Source organism: Fukomys damarensis, unplaced genomic scaffold, assembly GCF_012274545.1.
Source record: "Fukomys damarensis isolate Sample0158 unplaced genomic scaffold, DMR_v1.0_HiC HiC_scaffold_2, whole genome shotgun sequence".
Lineage (NCBI taxonomy): Eukaryota > Metazoa > Chordata > Mammalia > Rodentia > Bathyergidae > Fukomys > Fukomys damarensis.
Genome location: NW_022900914.1, coordinates 2,536,489 through 2,559,103, shown reverse-complemented (window position 1 = coordinate 2,559,103; position 22,615 = coordinate 2,536,489). Strand labels below are relative to the sequence as shown.

General features: G+C 37.8%; 1 protein-coding gene across 9 annotated transcripts in view; it reads left to right on the top strand.

The window, feature by feature from the left end:
- Positions 1-21,646, top strand: part of Pum2 (pumilio RNA binding family member 2) — a 77,703-nt gene extending 56,057 nt beyond the window's left edge. For 5 of the 9 annotated variants that reach the window (XM_033762913.1, XM_010618021.2, XM_010618023.3 and 2 more), the window contains 8 exons: positions 8,790-9,057; positions 10,230-10,359; positions 12,671-12,805; positions 15,161-15,298; positions 16,022-16,147; positions 16,356-16,477; positions 16,947-17,139; positions 18,852-21,646. In XM_033762913.1, the coding sequence (XP_033618804.1) occupies positions 8,790-9,057; positions 10,230-10,359; positions 12,671-12,805; positions 15,161-15,298; positions 16,022-16,147; positions 16,356-16,477; positions 16,947-17,139; positions 18,852-18,983 (1,244 nt within the window). In that variant the 3' untranslated portion in view covers positions 18,984-21,646. The remainder of the gene's footprint in view (positions 1-8,789; positions 9,058-10,229; positions 10,360-12,670; positions 12,806-15,160; positions 15,299-16,021; positions 16,148-16,355; positions 16,478-16,946; positions 17,140-18,851) is intronic. The other 4 variants (XM_010618025.3, XM_010618022.2, XM_010618024.3 and 1 more) reach the window with 1 other exon arrangement.
- The last annotated feature ends 969 nt before the right edge of the window (positions 21,647-22,615 follow it).

Sequence of the window (22,615 nt, the reverse complement as noted above, 5' to 3'; positions counted from 1 at the left end):
GCCAACAGCTTTTTGCTTGTCACGATTATTTTAGAGATTTTTGTTGGTGTTATATGCCCAGGGGCCATTGTGTACTTTTCATAACATATGGAAGAGATTATCACACTGAACTCTCGACTGGCTCCCAAGTGAAAAGAGAATTTATACACAACTTATCACCAACATTATTCTTGTTTTTATGTTTGGTTGGTTGGTTTTTTTGCTGTTTTGAGAAAGGGTCTCACTTTGTAGTTTATACTGCCCTGGAACTCACTATGTAGCCCAGGCTGATCTTGAACTCATAGCGATCCAGTGCTGGGATGACAGGTGTGTGCCACCGCGCCCAGTTTATACTTGGATTTTAGCTTATAATTCTGAGATCCTGTGTGTTTTTATGAGCCTTTGATCTTGTCCCTCATTGCTTCCCTAATGCATTTTTTTCTTCCTACTTTCCATTGACCTGTATACCATTGAATATTTGGGGGGGTTCTAGTTTATGGAATGAGTGGTAGAAAATTTCTTTAAAGTCTAAACTCCTTTTACATGTTTAAAAGTGAGTATTCTCACCCCACCCCCATGTATATTTTATAAATAGGAGCTTTTTCTTTCTTTGATTAGGTGAACTTTATTCTGCGTATCATTTATTCTCAGAATTTACCTGGAGTTTACATCTTGCTGTTTTACAACATACATATAAGCACAGGAACAAAAGAAGTAGCCTTTAAAATACAGGCAATTTTGCTTTATGAAAGATTTGAAACTTTGGTCAAATAACTTAAAAATGAAAGCAGACTATGTCATATCATGCCATTGGAAAATTGTATCTTATTTGGAGAGAATATATTCACGTGAGACTGTTTCCTTGTGATACACCTAGGAGTAAATGCAGTGGAAGAAAGGCAAGTTCTTTACACTGTAAACTCTAAAGCCTTGACAGAAGTTGAAGAATTAAGTAAGTGGAAATACACACCACATTTATGAGTTAAAAGACTGAGTGTTACAAAGATACCAACATTGTTTTCCATAGATAGATTTAGAGTATCTCAGTAAAAATTTTTCAGGTTTAAAAAACTAAAAAGCTAATTTTAAAAATGTGAATGAAAGCCAGGTGTGGTGGCACGTGCCTCTAATTCTAGCATTCTGTGAGGATGGGTCAGAAGGATCACAAGTTGGAGCCTAGCCTGAGCTACTTAACAAGACGCTGTCTCAAAATTTAGAAAGGGTTGGGAATGTAGCTCAATGCAGAGGCCCTGGGTTCAGTCCCCAATATGGGAGTGGAGTGGGAAGAGGTGAATGGAAAAGCAGAACCACAGTAATCTTAAAGAACAAAGTTAGGGAATTTAATACTGACAAACACTAAAATTTATAAAGCTGCAGTGATTAAAATGACAGTGTTGGCACATGGATAAATAGGCCAGAGGTTCAGAATAGAAGATTCAGAAGTAGACCTGCTCCTTTAATTACCCGACTAAACTTACCAGTCCAGAGTGTATGAAAAGAATGGTCTGTTTAGTAAGTTAGGCTGGTGCAACTCCTGTTTCAAACTACACAAACACATTTCATTGCAAAAGAAATGAAGTGATTATATTTATAGTCATAACTTTAGGAAGAGCAAAACAAAAAATTTTGAATTTGATCTCAGATCAAATGCCATTTTGCTTCTCAAAGGATGCTTTTATTTCTGTGTAATATCTGTCTCAGTAAATTAAGATGATCTTTTCCCTAACCTTAGAGTCTATGTGAGGTTTTCACAATACTGTAATACCACAAAATTTAACCTGTTATGACTTGATGCGTTTGACTATCACAGTATTGGCTTTTTTGTAGACTTCTACATGCTAACAGCTCACCCTTAATCCCCCATTAAATTTTTTTTTAGCCTCAAAAAAATCTCTTAAACTATTTTATTAGCAGTTTTTAAGTCAGTCAGATACAGATCTTTATATTATTATTAAAATATTTTAAGTAGAACACAGCAAGTTTTATTCATAATTACTGAAATTACTACTTAATGTTCATTTTTATATGTTTTAGCTACCTTTCTAGAATTTTTATGTTAAAAAATTTTACTTATTCAACCAGTATCAAGTACCTGCTGGTAAAACTCTTGCTGACTGGAAAGGAAACGCCATCTATTCTGTGTCATTGAAGGTTTTAGTTTTTTGGTAAATACAGACAATAATGTAGTGTGATGATACTGATACTGCCATACTGCTCTTTATAGTATTTTATGGCTCCAGTCTGTACAAAGTGACTTTTGTCCATTAGAAATATTGTTCATAATTTTTATACCGAATTTAGTTCTCACTGAATGGTATAGAGTTACTTGTAGTGTCACCGTCCCCCCCCCCCCCGTAAGAAACAGGAAATCCTAGACCTTTCTCTGCAACTTTGGAATAGTCACCACAGTAAATGTTCAGGTGATTGGAATTGAGTGGTTTTGCTTTAAGTTTTATTTAACTATTTTTAGTGAAGGACACTGGTTTCTTTTAAAAATGTTGTTCCTATATAGATTTCTACATTAATGTATTATTTAACTATTCCTGATTAAGATGTTCTCTGTTTCATGTGTTGGATCCTACTGTTCAGAATATAACTCAGTGTCTCATATTGAAATACTTGGGTCTGGAAGTGTTTCAATTTTGGGGGCATTTTGAATATCTGCACACTGAGATAACTTAGGGATATGACCCAAGTTAACACAAAATTGATTTATGTTTTATATATACCTTATACACGTAGTCTGAAGGTAATTTTATTCTTGTATTCTTAGTTGCCTCTTTTTACTGCAGTCTGTCACAAGAGGTCACGTGTGGAATTTTCCGTTTGTAGTGTCATATTGACACTCAAGTTTTGGATTTCAGATTTTGGTTGTTTAGTTCGGGGTGTTGCAGTATAAAAATGAGATGTTTACATCACTTGTGAGATTTTTGTTTTTGTCTGTGTATGCATGTTTACTTTTGAATCTTTATGGTTGTTGGTTAAGTACGTCTTTGACAGTACGTTCCCAGTTCAGCTGACTTCTCATGATAAGAACCCTATCAAGAGAGAAAATAAATGTGCCTGTTTGCCAAACTGTTCTCCCCAATATTCATAATTTATTAAGCCAACCTTAATTAAGATTTCATATATCCTTATTAGTAATCATGTTTGAGAGGAGGATCCCAGCTTCTGTAGTTTTATCACACCCCATCAGGAAAGGCAGCTGGCCATGAGACTTCTTCAGTAACGTTTAGAAGAATATGCCAATACAGTTTGATGGTTTATTGTCACCGAATGTATTAAATGACAAGTGGAATCTGAGAGCGTGAAGTAATTTTTTCCCTCATGTTCATATTAGGCACCTAATAGAAGCTTGCCCTACTAGTTAATAACAAGTGGAATGAGAGCGTGAAGTAATTTTTTCCCTCATGTTCATATTAGGCACCTAATAGAAGCTTGCCCTACTAGTTAATGTTTTGGCTGGGGTTGGAGGAACAGCTTTTTTTTTACGATCTCATGTTCATCAGTCACGGGTAGTTTTCACAAAAGAAAGTTAAAGCAGTTTTTGAAACCAAACAAAACCACCTTTGTTTGATAGAGTAGCTGAAATCAGCAAGATATGTTATTGACAAATTATATGATACTAGTTTAGGGCCTAATCTTTATGTTGAAACTTGAGCTTTAATGCTCTTCATCAAATGGAAGACTATTAAACATCTTTCTTTCTTTCTTTTTGAGACAGAGCAGGGTCTCACTATGTAGTTTGGCCTTGAACTCACCCTGTAGCCCAGGCTGGCTTGAACTCAGTAAACTCTTGCCTTTGTCTCCCGAGTGCTGGGATTATAGGTGTGTGCTACCACACCGGGCCAAACATACACCTTCATGATAATGATCTTCCCCTTTAAGTTAGTATTAACTTCTTTTAGAAAAGAATCACAAACAATGGAAATAAAAACATTTTGTTTTGAATTTAAAAACTTTTGGTCTTTTGGTAGTTTGCATTTAATGTTTATGTACATTTTCATGAAATTGGCACAATTAATATATACCGTGTGTGACATGTTTATTTCTATTACTCCTAAAATGATGTGGAAGATTATATGTTTAAGATCACTTTCATTTTTAAAGTTTTGTAGCCTTTTCCTAATAAAATTTTTATGCCTTCATATGGCAAATGTGTAGTTATTAATAACAATTAGAAAAAATTAGTTTATACCCTGTATAACTTCAGTCATTTTCCAGGTTTAAATGTGGAATTTCAACATTCAGTATTTTGCATGAAATACAGGCAGACTTTTAAGTGAATTCATACATTAAGAAATTCAGTCTAATTATTAGTTATGCTTTAAATAAGTTGTTTAGCTTCTCTGAGTCTTTCATACAAGTAAAATAGATGTGTTTGTCTCAATAGTTTATTAGGACAGCATTCTCATCTAGCAGTTTTACAATAAAGCATCATAAAATATAAAACTGTCAGTTTAGAGAAGCATCAGTAAAAACGATTGATACTTCAAGACATACTGTGTGTGTATGTGTGTGTGTGTCTCTCTCTCTCTCTTACTGGGAGTGAAACCCAGGGTTACATTCCCATTTGTTTTTGAGTTAGGGTCTCTCAGTGCATGACCCTTGCTGGGCTTGAACTTGTGATATCCCTACCTCATCCTCCTAAAGCGCAGGGATCACAGGCATGTACCACTGTACCCCACCCCCAAATTTTTGTCTCAGAATAAAGGAAAGCCAAAAAAGCTGTACATTTGCATCATTTCCTACTTGAGTAGATGTTGTTATTTGAAATGATAGTTGACATGTTATAAAAGAAAGCCTTAAATCATCTTAAATCTAATTTGGTTCCCAAACTATCAAAACAACCTTTGGGTCATTTTTAAAGTAAAAATTAGCCAGGAAAGGACCTTCGTAGTTTTAAAATAAGTCTGAGGAATATTTTTTTAAAGGATATACAGCACTGACAGATTGAAGAGCTGTCATTCCAGATCCCAGAGGGGTGGAAAATAAAGACTGTGAGGTTGTTTATGATGCTAGGGCTTGCTTGAACCCGTGGCCTTTTGCACAGAGTTACAGCCCTAGCCCTGTCTATTTTTTTTGTTTTGTTTTGCTTTTTGGGTTTTTGTTTTGTTTTGGAACAGCGTTTGGATTTGTAATTCTGTAGTTTCGATCTCCCAGCTCGAAACAACAAAGTGTCTGTTGCCACACTCAGCTGATTTGTTTGTTTTATGATGTGTTTTCTCACTACTTTCAAATAATATTTTGACTTTTGAAAAAGAGTAGGTTCTAAAAAGAAAATTACGAAAACTTGTAACATTGTTATGTATACTAGTAAAATTTTAAGGTGTGTACTTTCGCTATGTTGTCATGAGATTGAAAGAAAGTTGCCTATGTAAAAAGCATATAGAGGGCAACATGCTGTGGTGTAAATGTGCTCAGATCTAAATCTTAGCTGACTAGCCACATGTAATTTCACTGTTGGACCCTACTAACCTCATCTGAAATTACAGTAGTGATCTTTCTGAACATGGGCAGTGTGATCAATTTATCATTCTCTCCCCACACCTTACTCACTGTGTTGTCACTCCTGTTCTTCTCTTTGCCTACCTTCTCCTCCTCTCCCCTCGCCTCCCTCCAGTACTGGGAATTGAACCAGGGCCTTTGCACAGAACTGTGCCCCCAGGTATTTTTACTTTGAGGCAGGATCTTTTAAATTGCCTGTGCTGGCCCCAAACTTACAACCCTCCTACCTCTGCCTCCCAAGTAGCTGAGATTGTAGTTGTATACCACCAGGGAAGTTACAGGAATGACAAAGTATGATAATCTTTACAAGTACATCACTGTGTGTTCCTCAAGATTCCCTTTCATATAACCACAATACCAAAACCAGGAGATTATGCTGATAGAATGCTATCAAATCAGCCAATTTTATTCATACTTGGTCAGTAAAGGCGGGAGAGTAGGAGGTTGGTTGGTAGATTGAGCGATTGGATTGATTTGGAAGTCCATTATCCAATTGACCAAGATCCTCAGATGATTACAGATTTACCTGTCATGATTCTTTATTCTTGAACTGGTTTGGATTTTTGTTACCTTATTTTTTCAAGAGTATATAGATCCACTGTTGTGTTGAGTGTCCCTCAGTCCCACGGGCTTTGGATGGTTGATTACTTTTGGTGTTTAAATTACCAAATTAAAAATGTTAAAAGTATATTATAAGTTTGGTTTTAAAGCTTAATTAATTTGTAAGGAAAGAAAGTTATCCTGCCCTGGATAAAACTAATTTTTTCAGTTTTATAAATGAACCTATGAATTAGTCTCTTAAGAACTTCATCAATTCTGCATTAGACATTGCCAACGGTCAGGAGTTGGGAGCCCAGGATTTTGCTCAGTGGTGCCTCCCGAGCTCAAGGTCCTGAGTTGAATTCCTGGCACTGGGGGTGGGGGGGGGTCAGGAGTTAGTTGTTGGGAGCTGATGGAATGAAATGAAAAAAACACCTGGACAAGGGAGATGTTCCTGGTGGATAGTGATAGGGATTTAGAAAGTACAAATAAAATCGCCTAATCATTTCTTGGGGTGTTTTGATTTGGTGTTTACTGTTTATTGCACTAAGGATAAGATTAAGTCTGATGTTTAAAGGTGAGCAGTAGTACAATGATAACTAAAGAATAAGATGAGGTAGAATGAGTAATTCGGGTACTACTAGGAAACTCGTGTGAGAAGTAGGTTTGAAATAATTAACTGGAACACTGTGTTGAAGATGTGAGAGTAAACTCTTGCAGGATGTTGTAGACTTTTACCACATCATTAAAAGTGCCTCTGAAAGGAAGGGCGTCATGTGTATAGAAACAGGGGGTGGATACTACCCCACTAAAGGAGCAAGGATGGTAGAGCAAGCCCAGCGGGAATGTAGGGAGTTACAAAGGTGCGGTTTAAGTAGTAGCATTTGGAGCCAGGCCTGTTGGCTTATATCTAATTCCAGCACTTGGAGGGGGGGGCTACATAGTGATTTCAAGGCCATCCTTAAGGATATAGCAAGACCCAGTCCTTCTGGCCCCCAAAGTAGTATTTGAAAAAGTCCTGCTAATTGCATTGTTAAAGAGTCAAATGGGGGGCTGGGGATGTAGCTCAGTAGTGCCGTCACCTGCCTCTCAGGCGCGAGGACAGGAGTTCAATCCCTGGTACCAAAAAAAAAAAAAGTCAAATGGGAAGGGGCAGGGATTTAGCCCAGTGGCATAGTGCCTGCCTCACAAGCATATGGTCCTAAATTCAGTGCCCTGTGCCAGGAAAAAAAAAAAAGAGGCAAATGGACTAGAGATCCCTTATAGTTATGAAATGTCTGTGGAGCTGTATGAATTAGAAATGGGGAAAGGAAGGATTGAAATAAGTGTCGAAATTGAGACAGTATTGGAACAGTGAACTCTGCTGTGCTTTGAGTAGTTCATCCATGGTCATTGAAATAGTGTTGAGCCTGAAACATGGGAATTTGTGTTAGTGATTTTAGTACATAAGGTGGATTGTTAAATTACGTTTTAAACAGTATATTCTGGAATAAAACTGTAGGTACGTAAATTTTTATGCTGTCTAGTTATTCAGTAAATACTGTTTACCCACTCCTCCTTGAACTTTGTAGGCAATAGCTATCTAGCACCTAGCTGAATGTAATTGGGTGGCACTTAAGTTGGAGAAGGGACTGTGGATTCAAATAAATGTACAGTATGCTGTAGAGTGGGAAGTTCAATAAAGAAAAGGTGGGGAGAGGGACAGACTGAAAGAAGAGTGCTCTGACCTGATTGTCCCACTATTGTGGATTAAAACTCCAGACTGCTTGTCTTGTTACTTCCTCTTGGCCTTCAGTGTCTCTGGGTGGCTTTGCACTGACAGTGTGTCCTCGGGGGTCACCTCTGCTCTGTGCCTTGGACTGGCTGTATAGTGGTAGTCTGTGTAGGGTTGGTATATATATAAGAAAACTGATGGTGCATTTTGTTTTTCTGAACTACTAAATCTGTATTTTACATGTCTTTATTATTCTTTTTTAAAAGGACACTGTCAAGTACTTTTAAAGTGTTAAAATAAAAACAACTTTCTACTTGTGTTTATTTTTGTTTCTGTTGATAGCCCTTTAATTTTCTTTTGTACAATGGTATATAATCGAGGGGCTTTTTGTTCATTTATTTTTAATGATTAAGGTGCTAAGAATAATTGCTGTTTATATCTTCTATTTCTTATCTGCAAAAACAGCATTTTGGAGAGTATTTTTTAATAAAACTGTTTTAAATTAGTGTATCTTATGCTGTGGGTTTTTTTCTTTAAAAAGCTTCAAAAAATAATGAGTTAATTAAGGAATGATTTGTTTTTTGAAATATGCATGATTTTTTAATATATGTCCCAAAAAGTACCGATTTAATGCTCAAAAGTTAGTCCGTCAACACTGTGAATGAATTTCAATCAACAAAAGCTTCAGTGGCTTAACATGAAAGTTAGCCTAGCTACTTGTCACTTGCTTGTTAGTGTAGCCAAAAGTCTTGTTGAAGCCTTTAATTAAGATCCTGGGTTGCCGTGAATGCATGTTACATTAGTTCTTCCAATTAAAGCTGCTAAGAACAAATACTGGCTTATTTTTCTGATGCTTCTAATCTTTTTTCATATGATCATGTACGTTCAGTTTATGTATGAGCTTTTTCCCATCTTGAGTTTAGTTTCCTGTCGTAAGAAATAGGAATGGGGAGGTATGTCGTTATGGACAGAATTTATAATTCAGGTAACTGTCATTTGAGGACGAACTCGTCAGAAGCACTTGCTGACCACCGCTGCTTTGTTGTAGGAGGACTGACCAATGGTAGTGGTCGATATATCTCTGCAGCGCCGGGAGCAGAAGCAAAATACCGAAGTGCTTCAAGCACTTCCAGTCTGTTTAGCTCCAGCAGCCAGCTCTTTCCTCCTTCCCGACTGAGGTATAACAGGTCCGATATTATGCCTTCTGGCCGCAGTAGGTTATTGGAAGATTTCAGAAACAACCGCTTCCCAAACCTTCAACTTAGAGACTTGATTGGACATATAGTTGAATTTTCTCAAGACCAGCATGGTTCTAGGTAGGTGACCGTGGTTCCTGTAACTTTCTGCTTTGTGTTTGCATTGAAGCTGGCTAGTGTGTAAAAGTCTAAATTGTCTGGGCTTGACTAATTTTCATTAATGTTAGAAACATTTAAAAACCCAGTATGGGGGATTATATACTTTTTCTATTAGGATAAACTATAAAAATGCAAGTTAAGTTAAACACTTGTGCTGCTTTATAGGCTCATGTTTAATGTGACTTGGTTTAAATTGAAATACTCCATACTTGTTATTTAACATATTGTCACATGAAACATGTTTGATGGGATGCTTGAGAAGTATGTGTGAATTAGCATTTTCAAATAAACTTTAAAAAGAAAGAACGGTTCTGACACTTACTACATTTTTCTTTTTGTAGATTTTAGATTATAGTTGTGTACAGATTTTTTTCTCCCTATATCTTAAAGTTCTTTTTCTTATAAAGACTTTTAATGAAACATTGATTCCTTTGTTTTTTTGTTTCGTTTTGTTTTAGTTTGGGTTTTGGTTTTTTGAGACAGGATCTCATATGGTTCAGGCTGGCCTCAAACTCATGGCGATCTTCCTGCCTCAGCCTCCTAAGTGCTGGGATTTTAGGCGTGCACCATGCCTGGTTTAAAGTTCTTAAGAGTTACAAATGAACCTGTATCTCTGCAGTGGCTAGCTTAGCAGTTCATATTGAGGACTTGATTTCTAAGGGTTTCCTTTACTATGTTCTATAAATAGATACAGAGGGCTAGAGATTGCTCAGTGGTGCCGCTGCCTGCCTCCCAAGTGCAAAGTCCTGAGTTCAATCAATCCCCAGTACCAAAAAAAAGGTAGTATGATGTATATTTTGAAAAAGAATAACCAACAAAATCTTTGTGGTTTCCTTTTAATTAATTATAACAGAACTAGCCCAAGAAAGATAAAACATCTTTACGTGTAGGTTTTTTGTTAATTGAACTGTTAGTTACTTTAAGATACTATAAAGAAGTGCTTTTAGATTTTTTTGTCTTCTTTGTTGTAAAACTAGCCATGCACTTATGAAGTGTTTTTATATTCTGTGTGTGTGTGTGTGTGTGTGTGTGTGTGTACACATATGTGAGAGAGTGTAATGATCGAGTAAGACATACAGATTTTACAGAGCTGCGGCAGATTGTCATGGCATTGAAACTTGTTTCCCTCATAGGTTCATACAGCAGAAGCTAGAAAGAGCTACTCCAGCTGAGCGACAGATGGTGTTTAATGAAATCCTACAGGCAGCCTATCAGCTAATGACGGATGTGTTTGGCAACTATGTCATACAGAAGTTTTTTGAGGTAGGCATGCATGTGTGTTTGTATATTGCTCCTGTAACATACTTAATGCCAAGAAAAACAGTGAAAGTTGGGTTACTCACTTTCGTGTATGTATAAGACTGGGAGAAAATATTTGCAGATCAATGCATCCAATAAAGATTATATATCCAGGAAATACGAAGGAATCCTAAGACTCAGCAACAAAAAGAAGTTTAAAAATGGGTGAAGGACTTGAATAGGCATTTCTTTGTAGAAGATAAGTCAGACGGCTGATAAGCCATGAAAAGGTACTCAACCTTCTAAGTTTACCAAACAAATGCAAATCACCTTTTAAAAAATTAAATCATATTATTTAAAATTTCCTTGTTATATTAACCACTATTGACATTCTTTTAAGTATCTTCATTTCAAAAAAAAAAAAAGATAAAAAGGGCCAGGGATTCAGTTAAGTGGTTCGGTGGCCTGCCTCGCAAGCACAAGGACCCGAGTTCAATCCCCAGTACCAAAATAAAATAAATAAATAAAAATATTCATTTCTAGTAAAAATAACACTTCATCTTTAATACACAATCTGTGAGCCATACATTTCAGCCCACTAAAACTCTCTCACCCAGAGAATTCCCAATCTGTATCCTGAAATGATTGAGAAAAAAAAATTGAGAAAGAAACCTATTCAGGCAAGCTATTACACAGATATGCAGGTATGAACTAAAAAGTGGCTGAATTACTAAGGAAACAAACTCTACACAAATATTTAACAAAGTCTTATTTCCAATGCTTTATATTTTTAGATATTAATTAGGTTCAGTATCAAGCTTTTAATTCATATATGTAAACTTAAGCCTATGAGAAGATATACATATAAACAGAAAATATGCCATTTTAGCTATCTTTCAAGTGTCTTAATTCAGTGGCATTTGAATCAGCGTCAGACAATGCGGGTGCTACTTTATACCTACTAGGACACCTACAGTTTCTATGCACGGGTAAATGAGGGGCTGGGGATTTAGCTCAGTGGTTCGGTGGCCTGCCTCGCAAGCGCAAGGACCCGAGTTCAATCCCCGGTACCAAAAACAAAACAAAACAAAAAAAAAAACAAAACAAAGGTAAATGAAGAGTGTGAGAATGTGGAGAGAGAGAATCCTCATGCTTTGCTGGTGAGAATATAAAATGGGTAGTTGCTGTGGAAAACTGTTGGTTCCTTACAAAGTTAAATAAGATGTAGCAAAGAACCCAACAACTCCACTAAGTAAATATGTAAAAACACTTAGTAAAAATGAAGTAAATACCCAAAAGAATTAAAAACAAGAACTTGAAAATCAGTATTTTGTGTATTGTTCTTTAGCCAAAAGTTAGAAAACAACCCTGGTGTCCATCAGCAGATAAGTAGATAAAATATGTCATGTATATAACTATTATTCAGCAATAAAAATTTAGGAATGAAGTTCTGGCGCGTGCCACAAAATGGATAATCATTGGGAAACATTAAGCTAAGTGAGCTAAACCAGACTCAAAAGGACAACATTACAGGGTTCCATCTGTATGAAATATGTGCACTGGCACATGCATAGAAGCAGAATAGATTCAGGCTTACGGGACGAGAGACAAAGGGAGTATGGGGAGTTGCTGTTGGATGGACACCTCATTTCTCTTTAAGGTGGTGCAAAGGTCTTGGAAACACACAGTGATGATGGTTACCCAGCAACTGTGAATCAGATGCCACTGAATTAGACACTTGAAAGATAGCTAAAATGGCATATTTTCTGTTTATATGTATATCTTCTCACAGGCTTAAGTTTATATATATGAATTAAAAGCTTGATACTGAACCTAATTAATATCTAAAAATATAAAGCATTGGAAATAAGACTTTGTTAAATATTTGTGTAGAGTTTGTTTCCTTAGTAATTCAGCCACTTTTTAGTTCATACCTGCATATCTGTGTAGTAGCTTGATTGAATGAATAGGTTTCTTATTTTTTTTTCTCAATCATTTCAGGATACAAATTGGGAATTCTCTGTGTGAGAGAGTTTTAGTGGGCTGAAATGTATGGCTCACAGTTTGTGTATTAAAGACGAAGTGTTATTTTTACTAGAAATGATATTTAAAAGAATGTCAAACGTGGTTAATATAACAAGGAAATTTTAAATAATATGATTTAACAAAAAAAAAGTAATAGTCATCGCAAGCAAGCATCTCTGTGTCTCTCCTAATGAGCTTTTACCTTCATGCCTTCTCTGTGATTATCAAGTATGATATTTGGTTAAGTTACAAAGAGTGTCTTTAACAGGATGATACTACGGTCACTTTTTATTACTTTCTTTTCCTTCAGTTTGGGAGTTTGGATCAAAAATTAGCCCTGGCTACTCGTATTCGTGGTCATGTTCTGCCTTTAGCCTTGCAGATGTATGGCTGTCGTGTTATTCAGAAAGCATTAGAGTCTATTTCTTCTGACCAGCAGGTAATTGTAAGTTAAGAAAAACTTCCTAATATTTTACTTTAAAAGTTGGAAAATTGATCTTTGATCTGTCCTTCCATTCTCTCTGACATCTTTCCATCTCTCACTGCAAGTATTTATGCCTGTGCACTCTCTGGCAATCAGTGCAGAATGGCACATTTCTGCTGTTACTCACCTGATTTTCTGTGTTAACACACTGGCTTTTACTATTTCTAGTGGTAGGTTTTTTTTTGGGGGGGTACCAGGTATCGAACTTGCGTCCTTGCACTTGGGAGGCAGGCAGTGGAACCACTGAGCTAAATCCCCGGCCCTAGTGGTAGTTTTTTTTAAAGGTGTAACTACAGAAAATCCTTTTAACAAGATTTAGATCCTGGGATTTAGTTCAGTGGTGCCAGGCCTGCCTGGCAAGCACAATGTCCTGAGTTTGATCCCTGGTACCACAGGGCGGAAAGAAAGATTTATAATTCTTTTTTTTGGTACCCGAGATCGAACTCGGGTCCTTGCACTTGCGAGGCAGGCCACTGAACCGCTTAGCTAAATCTCTGGCCCGATTTATAATTCTTTGAGAGAAGAAAGAACACATACCAATTAAGAAAAGTGCTGTGTTCTTGGATGAAAAGTCTAAATATCTTAAGTTCATAAAGAATTGATGCAGTTCAAATCATGTACTCATGGGACTTTCCTTGAAATTTGTTAAGACAATTTTTAATATGAAATTAATTACACAGCAAATTTTTGATGTATGTGATTTATATATTATAAAAGAAATTTTTCATGAAAGGTATTAGTAATTTAGAAAGAATCACTTTTGATTCACAATTCTGGAAATTGCAGTCGTGTGTAGTGGAATGGATGCAGTGTGTATGTGCGCATATGTATACATTAATCACAGCATTGTCTATACGCCGATATGACTCCTCCTGGGGAATTCTGCAGTTCAGAGTAAGTGAAGATAGATCTCTGGAGAAAATCAGCATGTTTGATAATGTAGAAGCTTAGAACTTCTCTCCCACACTCTCATGCTGGTAGAGGTATTTTAAAGATATTTTAATTGTCTGTTACATTTGAAAATATAAAGCCCTGGGATTCAGTCTTATATGACCAGTCAATGAATAAATGGTATTATATTCTTTCATTGCAGTTTGTAATTGAGTCCCCTTTATTTTTTTATTTTTATTTTTTGGTACTGGGGATCGAACTCGGGTCCTTGTGCTTGCAAGGCAGGCACTGGAACCACTGAGCCAAATCCCCAGCCCTTTTTTTTTGTTTTGTTTTTTTCTGAGTCCACTTTAAATTTAAGCATTTGTGTTGGATGTTGTCTTAACAGGATTCCTCCACAGTTACCTAGGAATGTAGATGAGAGTTCTTTGGGCTAGTGAAAGGCTTTTGTTTTGTTTTGTTTTGTTTTGTTTTGTTTTGTTTTGTTTTGTTGGGGAAGAGGCATTTCGAATATGACCACGTTTAGACTGAGTGTGTGTGCTCCATTTCTCCATCGTACTGTTCTCTTGACTCCAGTAAAGCACACAGATTATTGTGTCAGTAGTACAGAAAAACTAGCTGGACGTGGTGACACACACCTGTAATCCCAGCACTTGGGAGACTGATGAGTTCAGGGCTAGCTTGGACTGTACAGCTTGGACCATGTCTCAGAAAAGTAAAACAAGCCGTGTGTGGTGGTGTACTCCTTTAATCCCAGCACTCGGGAGGCTGAGGCAGGAGGATTCCTTGAGTTCGAGACCAGCCTGGCCTACATAGTGAGCTCTCCAGGTCAGTCTCAACTACATAGTGAGATCCTGTCTCAAAAACAACAAAAAAGGGCTGGGGATTTAGCTCAGCGGTTCGGTGGCCTGCCTTGCAAGCGCAAGGACCTGAGTTCACTCCCTGGTACCAAAAAAAAAAACAAAAAATAACTAAATAAAAAGGTAAAACAAAACACATATACAATAAAAACTGTATGAAGTGATATGAGCTATCAGCTGTGAAGAATTAGTGGGACATGCGTACAGTGAAGATAGTTTAAATATGGCAAATTCGACATAACTAAGCTGTATTTCAACATGTATGAATAATAGAAATACATTTTAGTAATTTTGGGGAGCAGTACTGGGGATCAAACTCTTGACTTTGCACTTCAGAGGCAGGAGAGGTGCACTGATCTAAATCCTCATCCCCGTTTTTGTAATTCTCACTTGAATGGTTTCTACTAATTATACTTCAGAGAAAATATTTCAGAAGTTTTGGGTTTGTTTTGTTTTTTTTTTTTTTTAATTGCAAACAGGAAATTTAGTACCCTTTTGTTCCCACTAGTACTTTAAATTCTATTATGTTATCTCATGAGTGGATTAAATGGCATTTTCTCTGCAGAGTGAAATGGTAAAGGAGCTCGATGGTCATGTCCTCAAATGTGTAAAGGATCAGAATGGAAACCATGTTGTACAGAAATGTATTGAATGTGTTCAGCCACAGTCACTACAGTTCATCATTGATGCTTTCAAAGGACAAGTAAGATTGACTTTTGGTCTATGTAAACAGGGAGGGGTGGAGGGGTTGAAGGGAGGGCAGGGGAACGGGGAAAAGAAAAAGAACCAAGATAGATTGCATAAAGGTGCAAATTCCCAACGATGAATGCCATTACATTGTATACCTAAAATGTACCAATAAAATTAATAATAAAGGAAATTTGCTTCTTTGAAAATGTACACATGCTTAATAGTAATAGAAAACAAACACTTCAGTCCTGTTATTTTAAGAAGACAATTCCAAATTTCCTGGGAGAGGAGGAGAAAGTAAGAAGACTTAACTCTGTATTAAAAATCCAGAAAATGTGGAGCAATTAGTAGCAAATACACAGTAATTAATATCTCAATTACAGTGCTATAAACTATCCTTCCCCATCTATTCATTTTCTTGTTCTAAACCCTTAATCTTATGCTTAATTTCCTTTAGATCAAAATATTTATAACTTCTATACTAAAAACTCCTCTCCACCCCATTTTCCAGTCTTTGTTAACATGGCAGTAGTGACATTAATGGGGACCCGACATCCTCCTATTGTAACTAACCCAGCCTATCACCAAAAACCCATTGGAAGGGCTGGGGATTTACCTCAGTGGTGCCACCACCTGCCTCACAAGCGCAAGGACCTGAGTTTGATCCCTAGTACCAGGGGAAAAAAGTTCAAAAATACTAGAAAATGAAGATTTTGATTCTTCTGTTTGTTTTAAGGTATTTGTGCTTTCAACCCATCCTTACGGTTGCAGAGTTATTCAGCGTATCCTAGAGCATTGCACTGCAGAGCAGACCTTGCCGATCTTAGAAGAACTTCACCAACATACAGAGCAGTTGGTACAGGTATAAGTCCTCTTATAATTTGAAATGTTTATATAGTTTTTGGAAATTGTTTTGATTTTTTAAAAGAAATGTTATATTAAGATGTAAAAACAGACAAAGTTTATTGTAGTCTCTTGATACTACTAGATCTTGAGACAAATGTTTAATACCTTTTTAAAGCATAATCAATATTCTTAGGGAATGACTGATGAAAAATATCTGTCCATAGGATCAGTATGGCAATTATGTTATTCAGCATGTACTGGAACATGGTCGACCTGAAGACAAGAGTAAAATTGTTTCCGAAATCAGAGGAAAGGTCTTAGCTCTGAGTCAACACAAATTTGCCAGGTATTGCGGTATTTTCTGATTCCTGTACTCAGTTCGCTCAACTCTTATGTAAGCACGGAAAATGTAGTGTATGGCACTGAAGTATAATCTTTTCTGTTGACGTGAGTAAGAACATGCAGCAGGCACGGTGGTGCACACCATGGTTCCAGCTGCTCGGGAAGTCAAGATATGGGAAGCTACGAGGTGGCTGGATCCATGGAGTGAAGACTGCAAGGCCCAGTCCCCTCCCTCCCCTCCCTCGGACTAGGACTTTGGAAAGATGAGAGCAGTCACGTCACCTTCCATTTTTAAACACACGTTTAGGAAATACTGGCTCCATAAACAATGAAGAAATGCAAATGTGTTAGTGTCTTTTCTTTTGAATTATAATTTTGACTCTAGTTTTCTAATAAATCGGAGCAAGTTCTTTGAAAAGTAAATTTTATTACAAGGAAATAAAGAATGTTTTACATGTACTTTAACTTTTTAGCAACGTGGTAGAGAAGTGTGTTACTCATGCCTCCCGTGCTGAGAGAGCGTTGCTGATTGATGAGGTTTGCTGCCAAAACGATGGTCCTCACAGTGCCTTATACACCATGATGAAGGATCAGTACGCCAACTATGTGGTTCAGAAGGTGATTGACATGGCCGAGCCTGCTCAGAGGAAGATAGTCATGCATAAGGTAACACAGGGCAGCACTCAGAAGTGCAGCGTGTGCACATTTTACTTCTTCTATTTGTGTTAAGGTATTTGTGTTTCAACCCACCCATCCATCACTTTTGGCTGTCCGTTTAAGTTCACTAGATTTAATTCTTAAGGTAATCACATTTGTAACCTCATCTGTAGCTGTGTTTAGTATTTTTCTGTCTTTTCCCTTCGTTTTATTTAGGAATATTTATTTGTTATAATGTATGGACGGAGCATTGATTTGGTTGGTTTGTTTGTTTTGTTTTGTTTTGTTTTGTTTGAGCCAGGGTCTCACTATGTAGTTCAGACTGCCCTGGAACTTACTGTGCAGCCCAGGTTGGTCTCGAACTCACATGATCCTCCTGCCTCAGCCTCCTGCGTGCTGTGATTACAGGCGCACGGCGGAGCATTGATTTTTAAATGCATTTTACCCCATGAACCTACGATGTTTACTTGATGAGAACTGTGTGTTCTTTTTTCTTTATGAAGTAGCACCTAATACTCTCCATCAAGCTCTTTTTCTCCTAGAATCTAGTGATTCTTTAAGAAATTATTTGTCTTAGGTGAATTTACAGTTACAGAAGAAGGCTGGCTGAGCAAGCATGGTGGCACAGCTTGTAATCCCAGCACTCAGGAGGCTGAGGCAGGAGGATAGCTGTGAGTTCAGGCCAGACTGAGCTACATAGTGAGACCAGAACCTGCCTCAAAAAAAACCAAAAGGCTGAGGAAATAGTATTTTAATACTCAATCTGTATCTTTTTCTAAACTTATTCTTTTAGGAAACATGGAACAAAGTGTGTTGTCTCTTTGGATTTCTCATACAGAGAAGTGACCTCTTAAGAATTATTCCTGCCATTAAGTGTTTTGGCAGGGGTCAATTAGTAGGCAATTCACAGTAATTAATAGCTCGTAGCTGTGGTGCTGATTTTAAAACTTCATCCTTCTGCTTTGTGTACTAAATTTGCTACCTATTTTTTTAATTCAGTGTTTCTGTGTAAAAATAATGCACATAAAAAGTTGTCTTATTTTTATTGGTTATTGAGCCAACATCATGACATTTGGATTGTTTCTGATTAACTGTTTTAGGTAGTCCTTTGTGGAAGTTTTTTTGCCTGGTTGTTTTTATGATAGACTCCAGGATGTGCCAGGTCAAAGTCTGCAAACATCTTAACTAGTGCATCGATACCACCACGTTCTCTCAGGGTAGCCTGTGCTGTGTTATGCACCCGTCAGCGGTGTGTGAGAAGAGGCATAGTTTACTGTAGTTGCATCGGTGCTGCCAGCTTTTGGATTTATCAGAACCTGGCCATTTTGGGAAGAAACACAAAGATAGGGCTTGTGAAGAATCCCGCCCTTGTGACTCTTCTCTCTTGTGTTTAGAGCCTTTGCTTGCTTGTGATTGGGTTGTAAAGTAGTGGTTTATTTGTTCACTGAACAACTTTGAGAGGAGAAATTTGGAGAGCTTGAGTGGACCAGAACTACTTTGCAAAAATAGCTTTCTTTGGATTTAAAGTTTTAAATTGTGATTATTCCTGAATTATCCAGATTGAGGGTACCTTTTTAAGGAATTAAAGACTAAAGGCACCGGGGGTTTAGCTCAGTTGTGCCACTGCCTGCCTCACAAGCACAAGGGTCCCGAGTTCAATCCCCAATACCAAAAAAGACTAGAGTAATTTAAGTTTCCTAAGTAGACTGCTTTTTTTTCAGATTCGACCTCACATAACTACTTTGCGCAAGTACACATATGGGAAGCATATACTGGCCAAGTTGGAGAAATATTATTTGAAAAATAGCCCAGACCTAGGGCCCATTGGAGGACCGCCAAATGGAGTGCTGTAAAGGAAGAGAAGAAGGAACATGATTCAACCATCTGAAAAATCTTTGTGAATTATCAAAACACAGCTCAGCTATGAATCTTGGATTTTTTTTAAAGCAACACTATTTATTGACTTTATTCATCCATTTGTAATTTTTTAAGGTTCTTGTGTACATTGGGGGTGGGGTGGTGAATTATAAATTACATACAGCCCTTCCTGGAGGCCTATCAGATTGGATTGCTAGCAAAGCACAGCATGCCTGTATATGATGTAACTGTGTCAAAAAAAATAGCTGTCACATATTTTGTAAATTTTTACCTTGTAAAGTCACAAAAATAGTTTTTAAAGGAAAGAGTACAGTATTCTTTTAATAAACTGGCTTGCAGTCTGGTAGGTCTACAACCCCATAGCACAACAGGTTTATAGAGGTGTATATAGAATTATAGTCCTTATCTTTTTTCTTTGCCTAAAGCCTTTTATAAAACAGATTAACAATCAACTGCATAAATATGAATTAATATTTTAAAGAGAGACAGTTAAGTTGTATTTTGGTAATTCACAAACTATCATGCAAATAAAAACTCATCAAGTAACAGAAGAATAAAATCGCTTGAGGTGAAAAGAACCTGACATTATTTACAATGGATGTGGTTTTAATAACAGATTCTGCCCTATTATGTCTCTGGCAATGTACAGAAGTACTGTATATACCTACATATGTAACTGTTAAGAGTTAGGAAAAATAAAATCATGGTGACAATTCCATCCAATTAAGTGCACTAAATGAAAAGTTAAGTTTCATATTAACTTTTCAGTTTGGTTTGCAATGAGAAAGTGGAAATTTGTGTTTTGTTTCACTTACAGTTCACAAAGACATGGTGAGGAGTTTTTGGGCTTTATTTTACTTTTTCATAGTAGATACAGAAAGTAGGAACCAGATAGAGTTGAAAGGGGCCACTGAAAATTGAATTTGGTAGCTCAACATGTAAGCATGATTACATATTCAGATAGCTTTTTTTGCTTCCTATAAATATATGCATTGTGTGTGTAGTGATGTAAGTTTACACTTCGAAAGCGAACCTTGATTCAGTGTTTATTATACAAGCCTTGCTAATTTAGTAGTGACGCTTTCCTTGGTTGTACAGGTGTACATTTGTAAACCTTCATGTTGTAAATGAAATTTGTTTTCTCTCTTTGGGAAACATTTGCATTTTAGTGTACATTTCTTGCCCTCTTTGACCTGGCAATATAGTGTTGTATAATGTAAATTTCTCCAAATCAAGAGTGATTTTTAAAAAAATTTTTTATCTTTATATGGTTTCAGAAGTATGAACCAACTTTCTTTTTATTATTGTGAGAAAAATTTTGTTTTTTAACATAGTTGTTGACTGTGTTAATGAGGACATGCTAGGATTTGGGTCACTTTCAAGAAGTCAGGGTATTGTGCATAATAGAAAGTGTTGGACTGGGATACTTGGTTACCATGGAGGCCAATGCTTTTTCCATCTTACTAAATGTGATGTGACTTTTTTCTCTGTACAGAAGAGTACTGTATTTTTGAATAGCCTACTCCCAAGTAAGAGCAAATCTGTATGATACCTTTTTTTTCTCTGGACATAAGACATTGTAACAGTAACATGATGTACATTTACAAGCGGCCTTATGTACATTTCCCAACAATCTTTTTAAGGCAAAATTGTGACCATATGTGTATAATTACAATCGTTTTTAATCCTTTGCCTATGAAAATATTTTGGAAAAAAACTTGCTTTGTATATTCAGTGTCTGAAAGATAAAGAAAAAGTGCTTTGTATTTTGTTGAAGTCAGTATTTTGTATAAACGTTTATGTTGATCCACTTATGTTTAGTGATAAAAACTAACGAACACGCTCTCTGTGTCAGCTGAACGTGGAAGGGATTCTTTACTAGAGAAGGAAAGCAGTCTTCTGAGCATGTTACTGACGATGAGGTTTTGTCGCTAAGCTGTTCGTGTCATGACGTGAGTGGCACACCGGGGCACCGGGAAGACTTCCCGCCTTGGGTGCCGAGTTGTCCTCGTGCTTTCTAACCCAGCACCCCTTGGTCGAGCCATGCGGTCCCCGGCTGCCGCTGCTCCTCGTCAGTCTCACAACACTTCCCAGCCCTCCAGTGACTTGGCCCACGTTGGACTTCTTCCCAGTCCAGGAACAGAGCTGTCCTCCGGAGACTGGTGACGTCTCCTGTAGCAACACTGCTTCCTAGTCTGCCCTTCCCCTTGTCAGCGCACCGTAAGCATTGGGACCCCGACCCCCGAGGGCCCTGATGCTCCCACTTTTCTCAGTACTTTGGGCATATTCTAGAAATACACCTTTCCTTGTAGAAATTGTAAGGTCTGCCATTTTGGGACCCACACCACAATTCCATCTTTTAGTGTGCTGGCACGGAATTTTAGTAAAACCTGACCTTTGAGGCTACAGAAACTTAATGGGGCAGAACACTTAGGCTTGACTCTTGAGTGTCTCCTTTGATATGAAATGTTTATGGACCAGTTCTCGTCCCATCTCTTACTGATTCGAATGAAATGTTACCTTCACTTTGTATATTATGTATAAATTAGAAAATGAAAAATGTGCGAATAACATTGTATGAAATAAACCTGGTCTTGTGTTTTTCTCTAGATAAAATACCCCTCTGTACTTAGTTGTGATTGAGATTGCCCATTTGAGTTTATTCTGACTTAACAAAAATATTTTTATCCATCAAATGCTGTTCTGGGACTGGATCTTTCTGATCTTTATAACACCACCTTTTGATTATTCAGTTTTTGTTTTTATTTTTATTTTTTGTTTAGTTTGGGGCTTGGTGTTTTTTGTTTGTTTTGAGCTAGTGTCTCTCTATTCCAGGCTGGTCTCGAACTCTCTATGTACCTCAGGCTGGCACGGTCTTACTGCCTCAGCCTCCTGAGTACCCTGTGTGCAGCACGCCGAGCATCTTTTGATTATTAAAGTCTGTCCGAAATTATCGCAGAATTAGTTGCTTCACAGGATAGCGATGTGTAGCCTGCTTGCTGGTCAGTGAGGCGGTGATACGGTTGTGTCACACGCCTTTACCCTGGGGCTGTGCTTCATCTCCCCCCCCCCCCCCCCCGCCTCGGACGTGTTGAAGTCCGTCCGGCGGCGGGTCTCTGTGGACTTAAGGTCACTTCGCAGACCGCAGTGAGCGCGCCTGCCGTGGGTGGGACAGCGCTGCCCTCGCCTTGGCTTTAAGAACGGACCCTGATTGTCACTGAGTGTAACCTTTGCATTTTCCATTGTTTTTAAAAGCCACTTTGAGTTGAATCAAAAATGGAAAATGACATAGGCGGGGAAATACCCTCTACACCTGCGAGTTTCCTCTAAATTTGGGTCTGTTGTGCCCTCTGGAATTCCTAACCTGCCCCTGCTCAGCAGTAAGAACAGAACAGTTGAGAAGGTGCCACTCCTCCGCCCCAGCGTTTTGTCCTGAGAAAGGTGCTTTCCCTGAAGAAGCTTTGCCGCGGGAGGGGCGGAGGGAGCAGGGTTCCCTGCCCTACTCCGAGGGCGCACGGTGCCGCCGCGGCCGCTGCTGAGGTCGCAAGGCTTCGCCACCCCTGCAGGCTTTAAGGCACCGTGGGCTTGCGCGTCGGAGTGAGGGCTG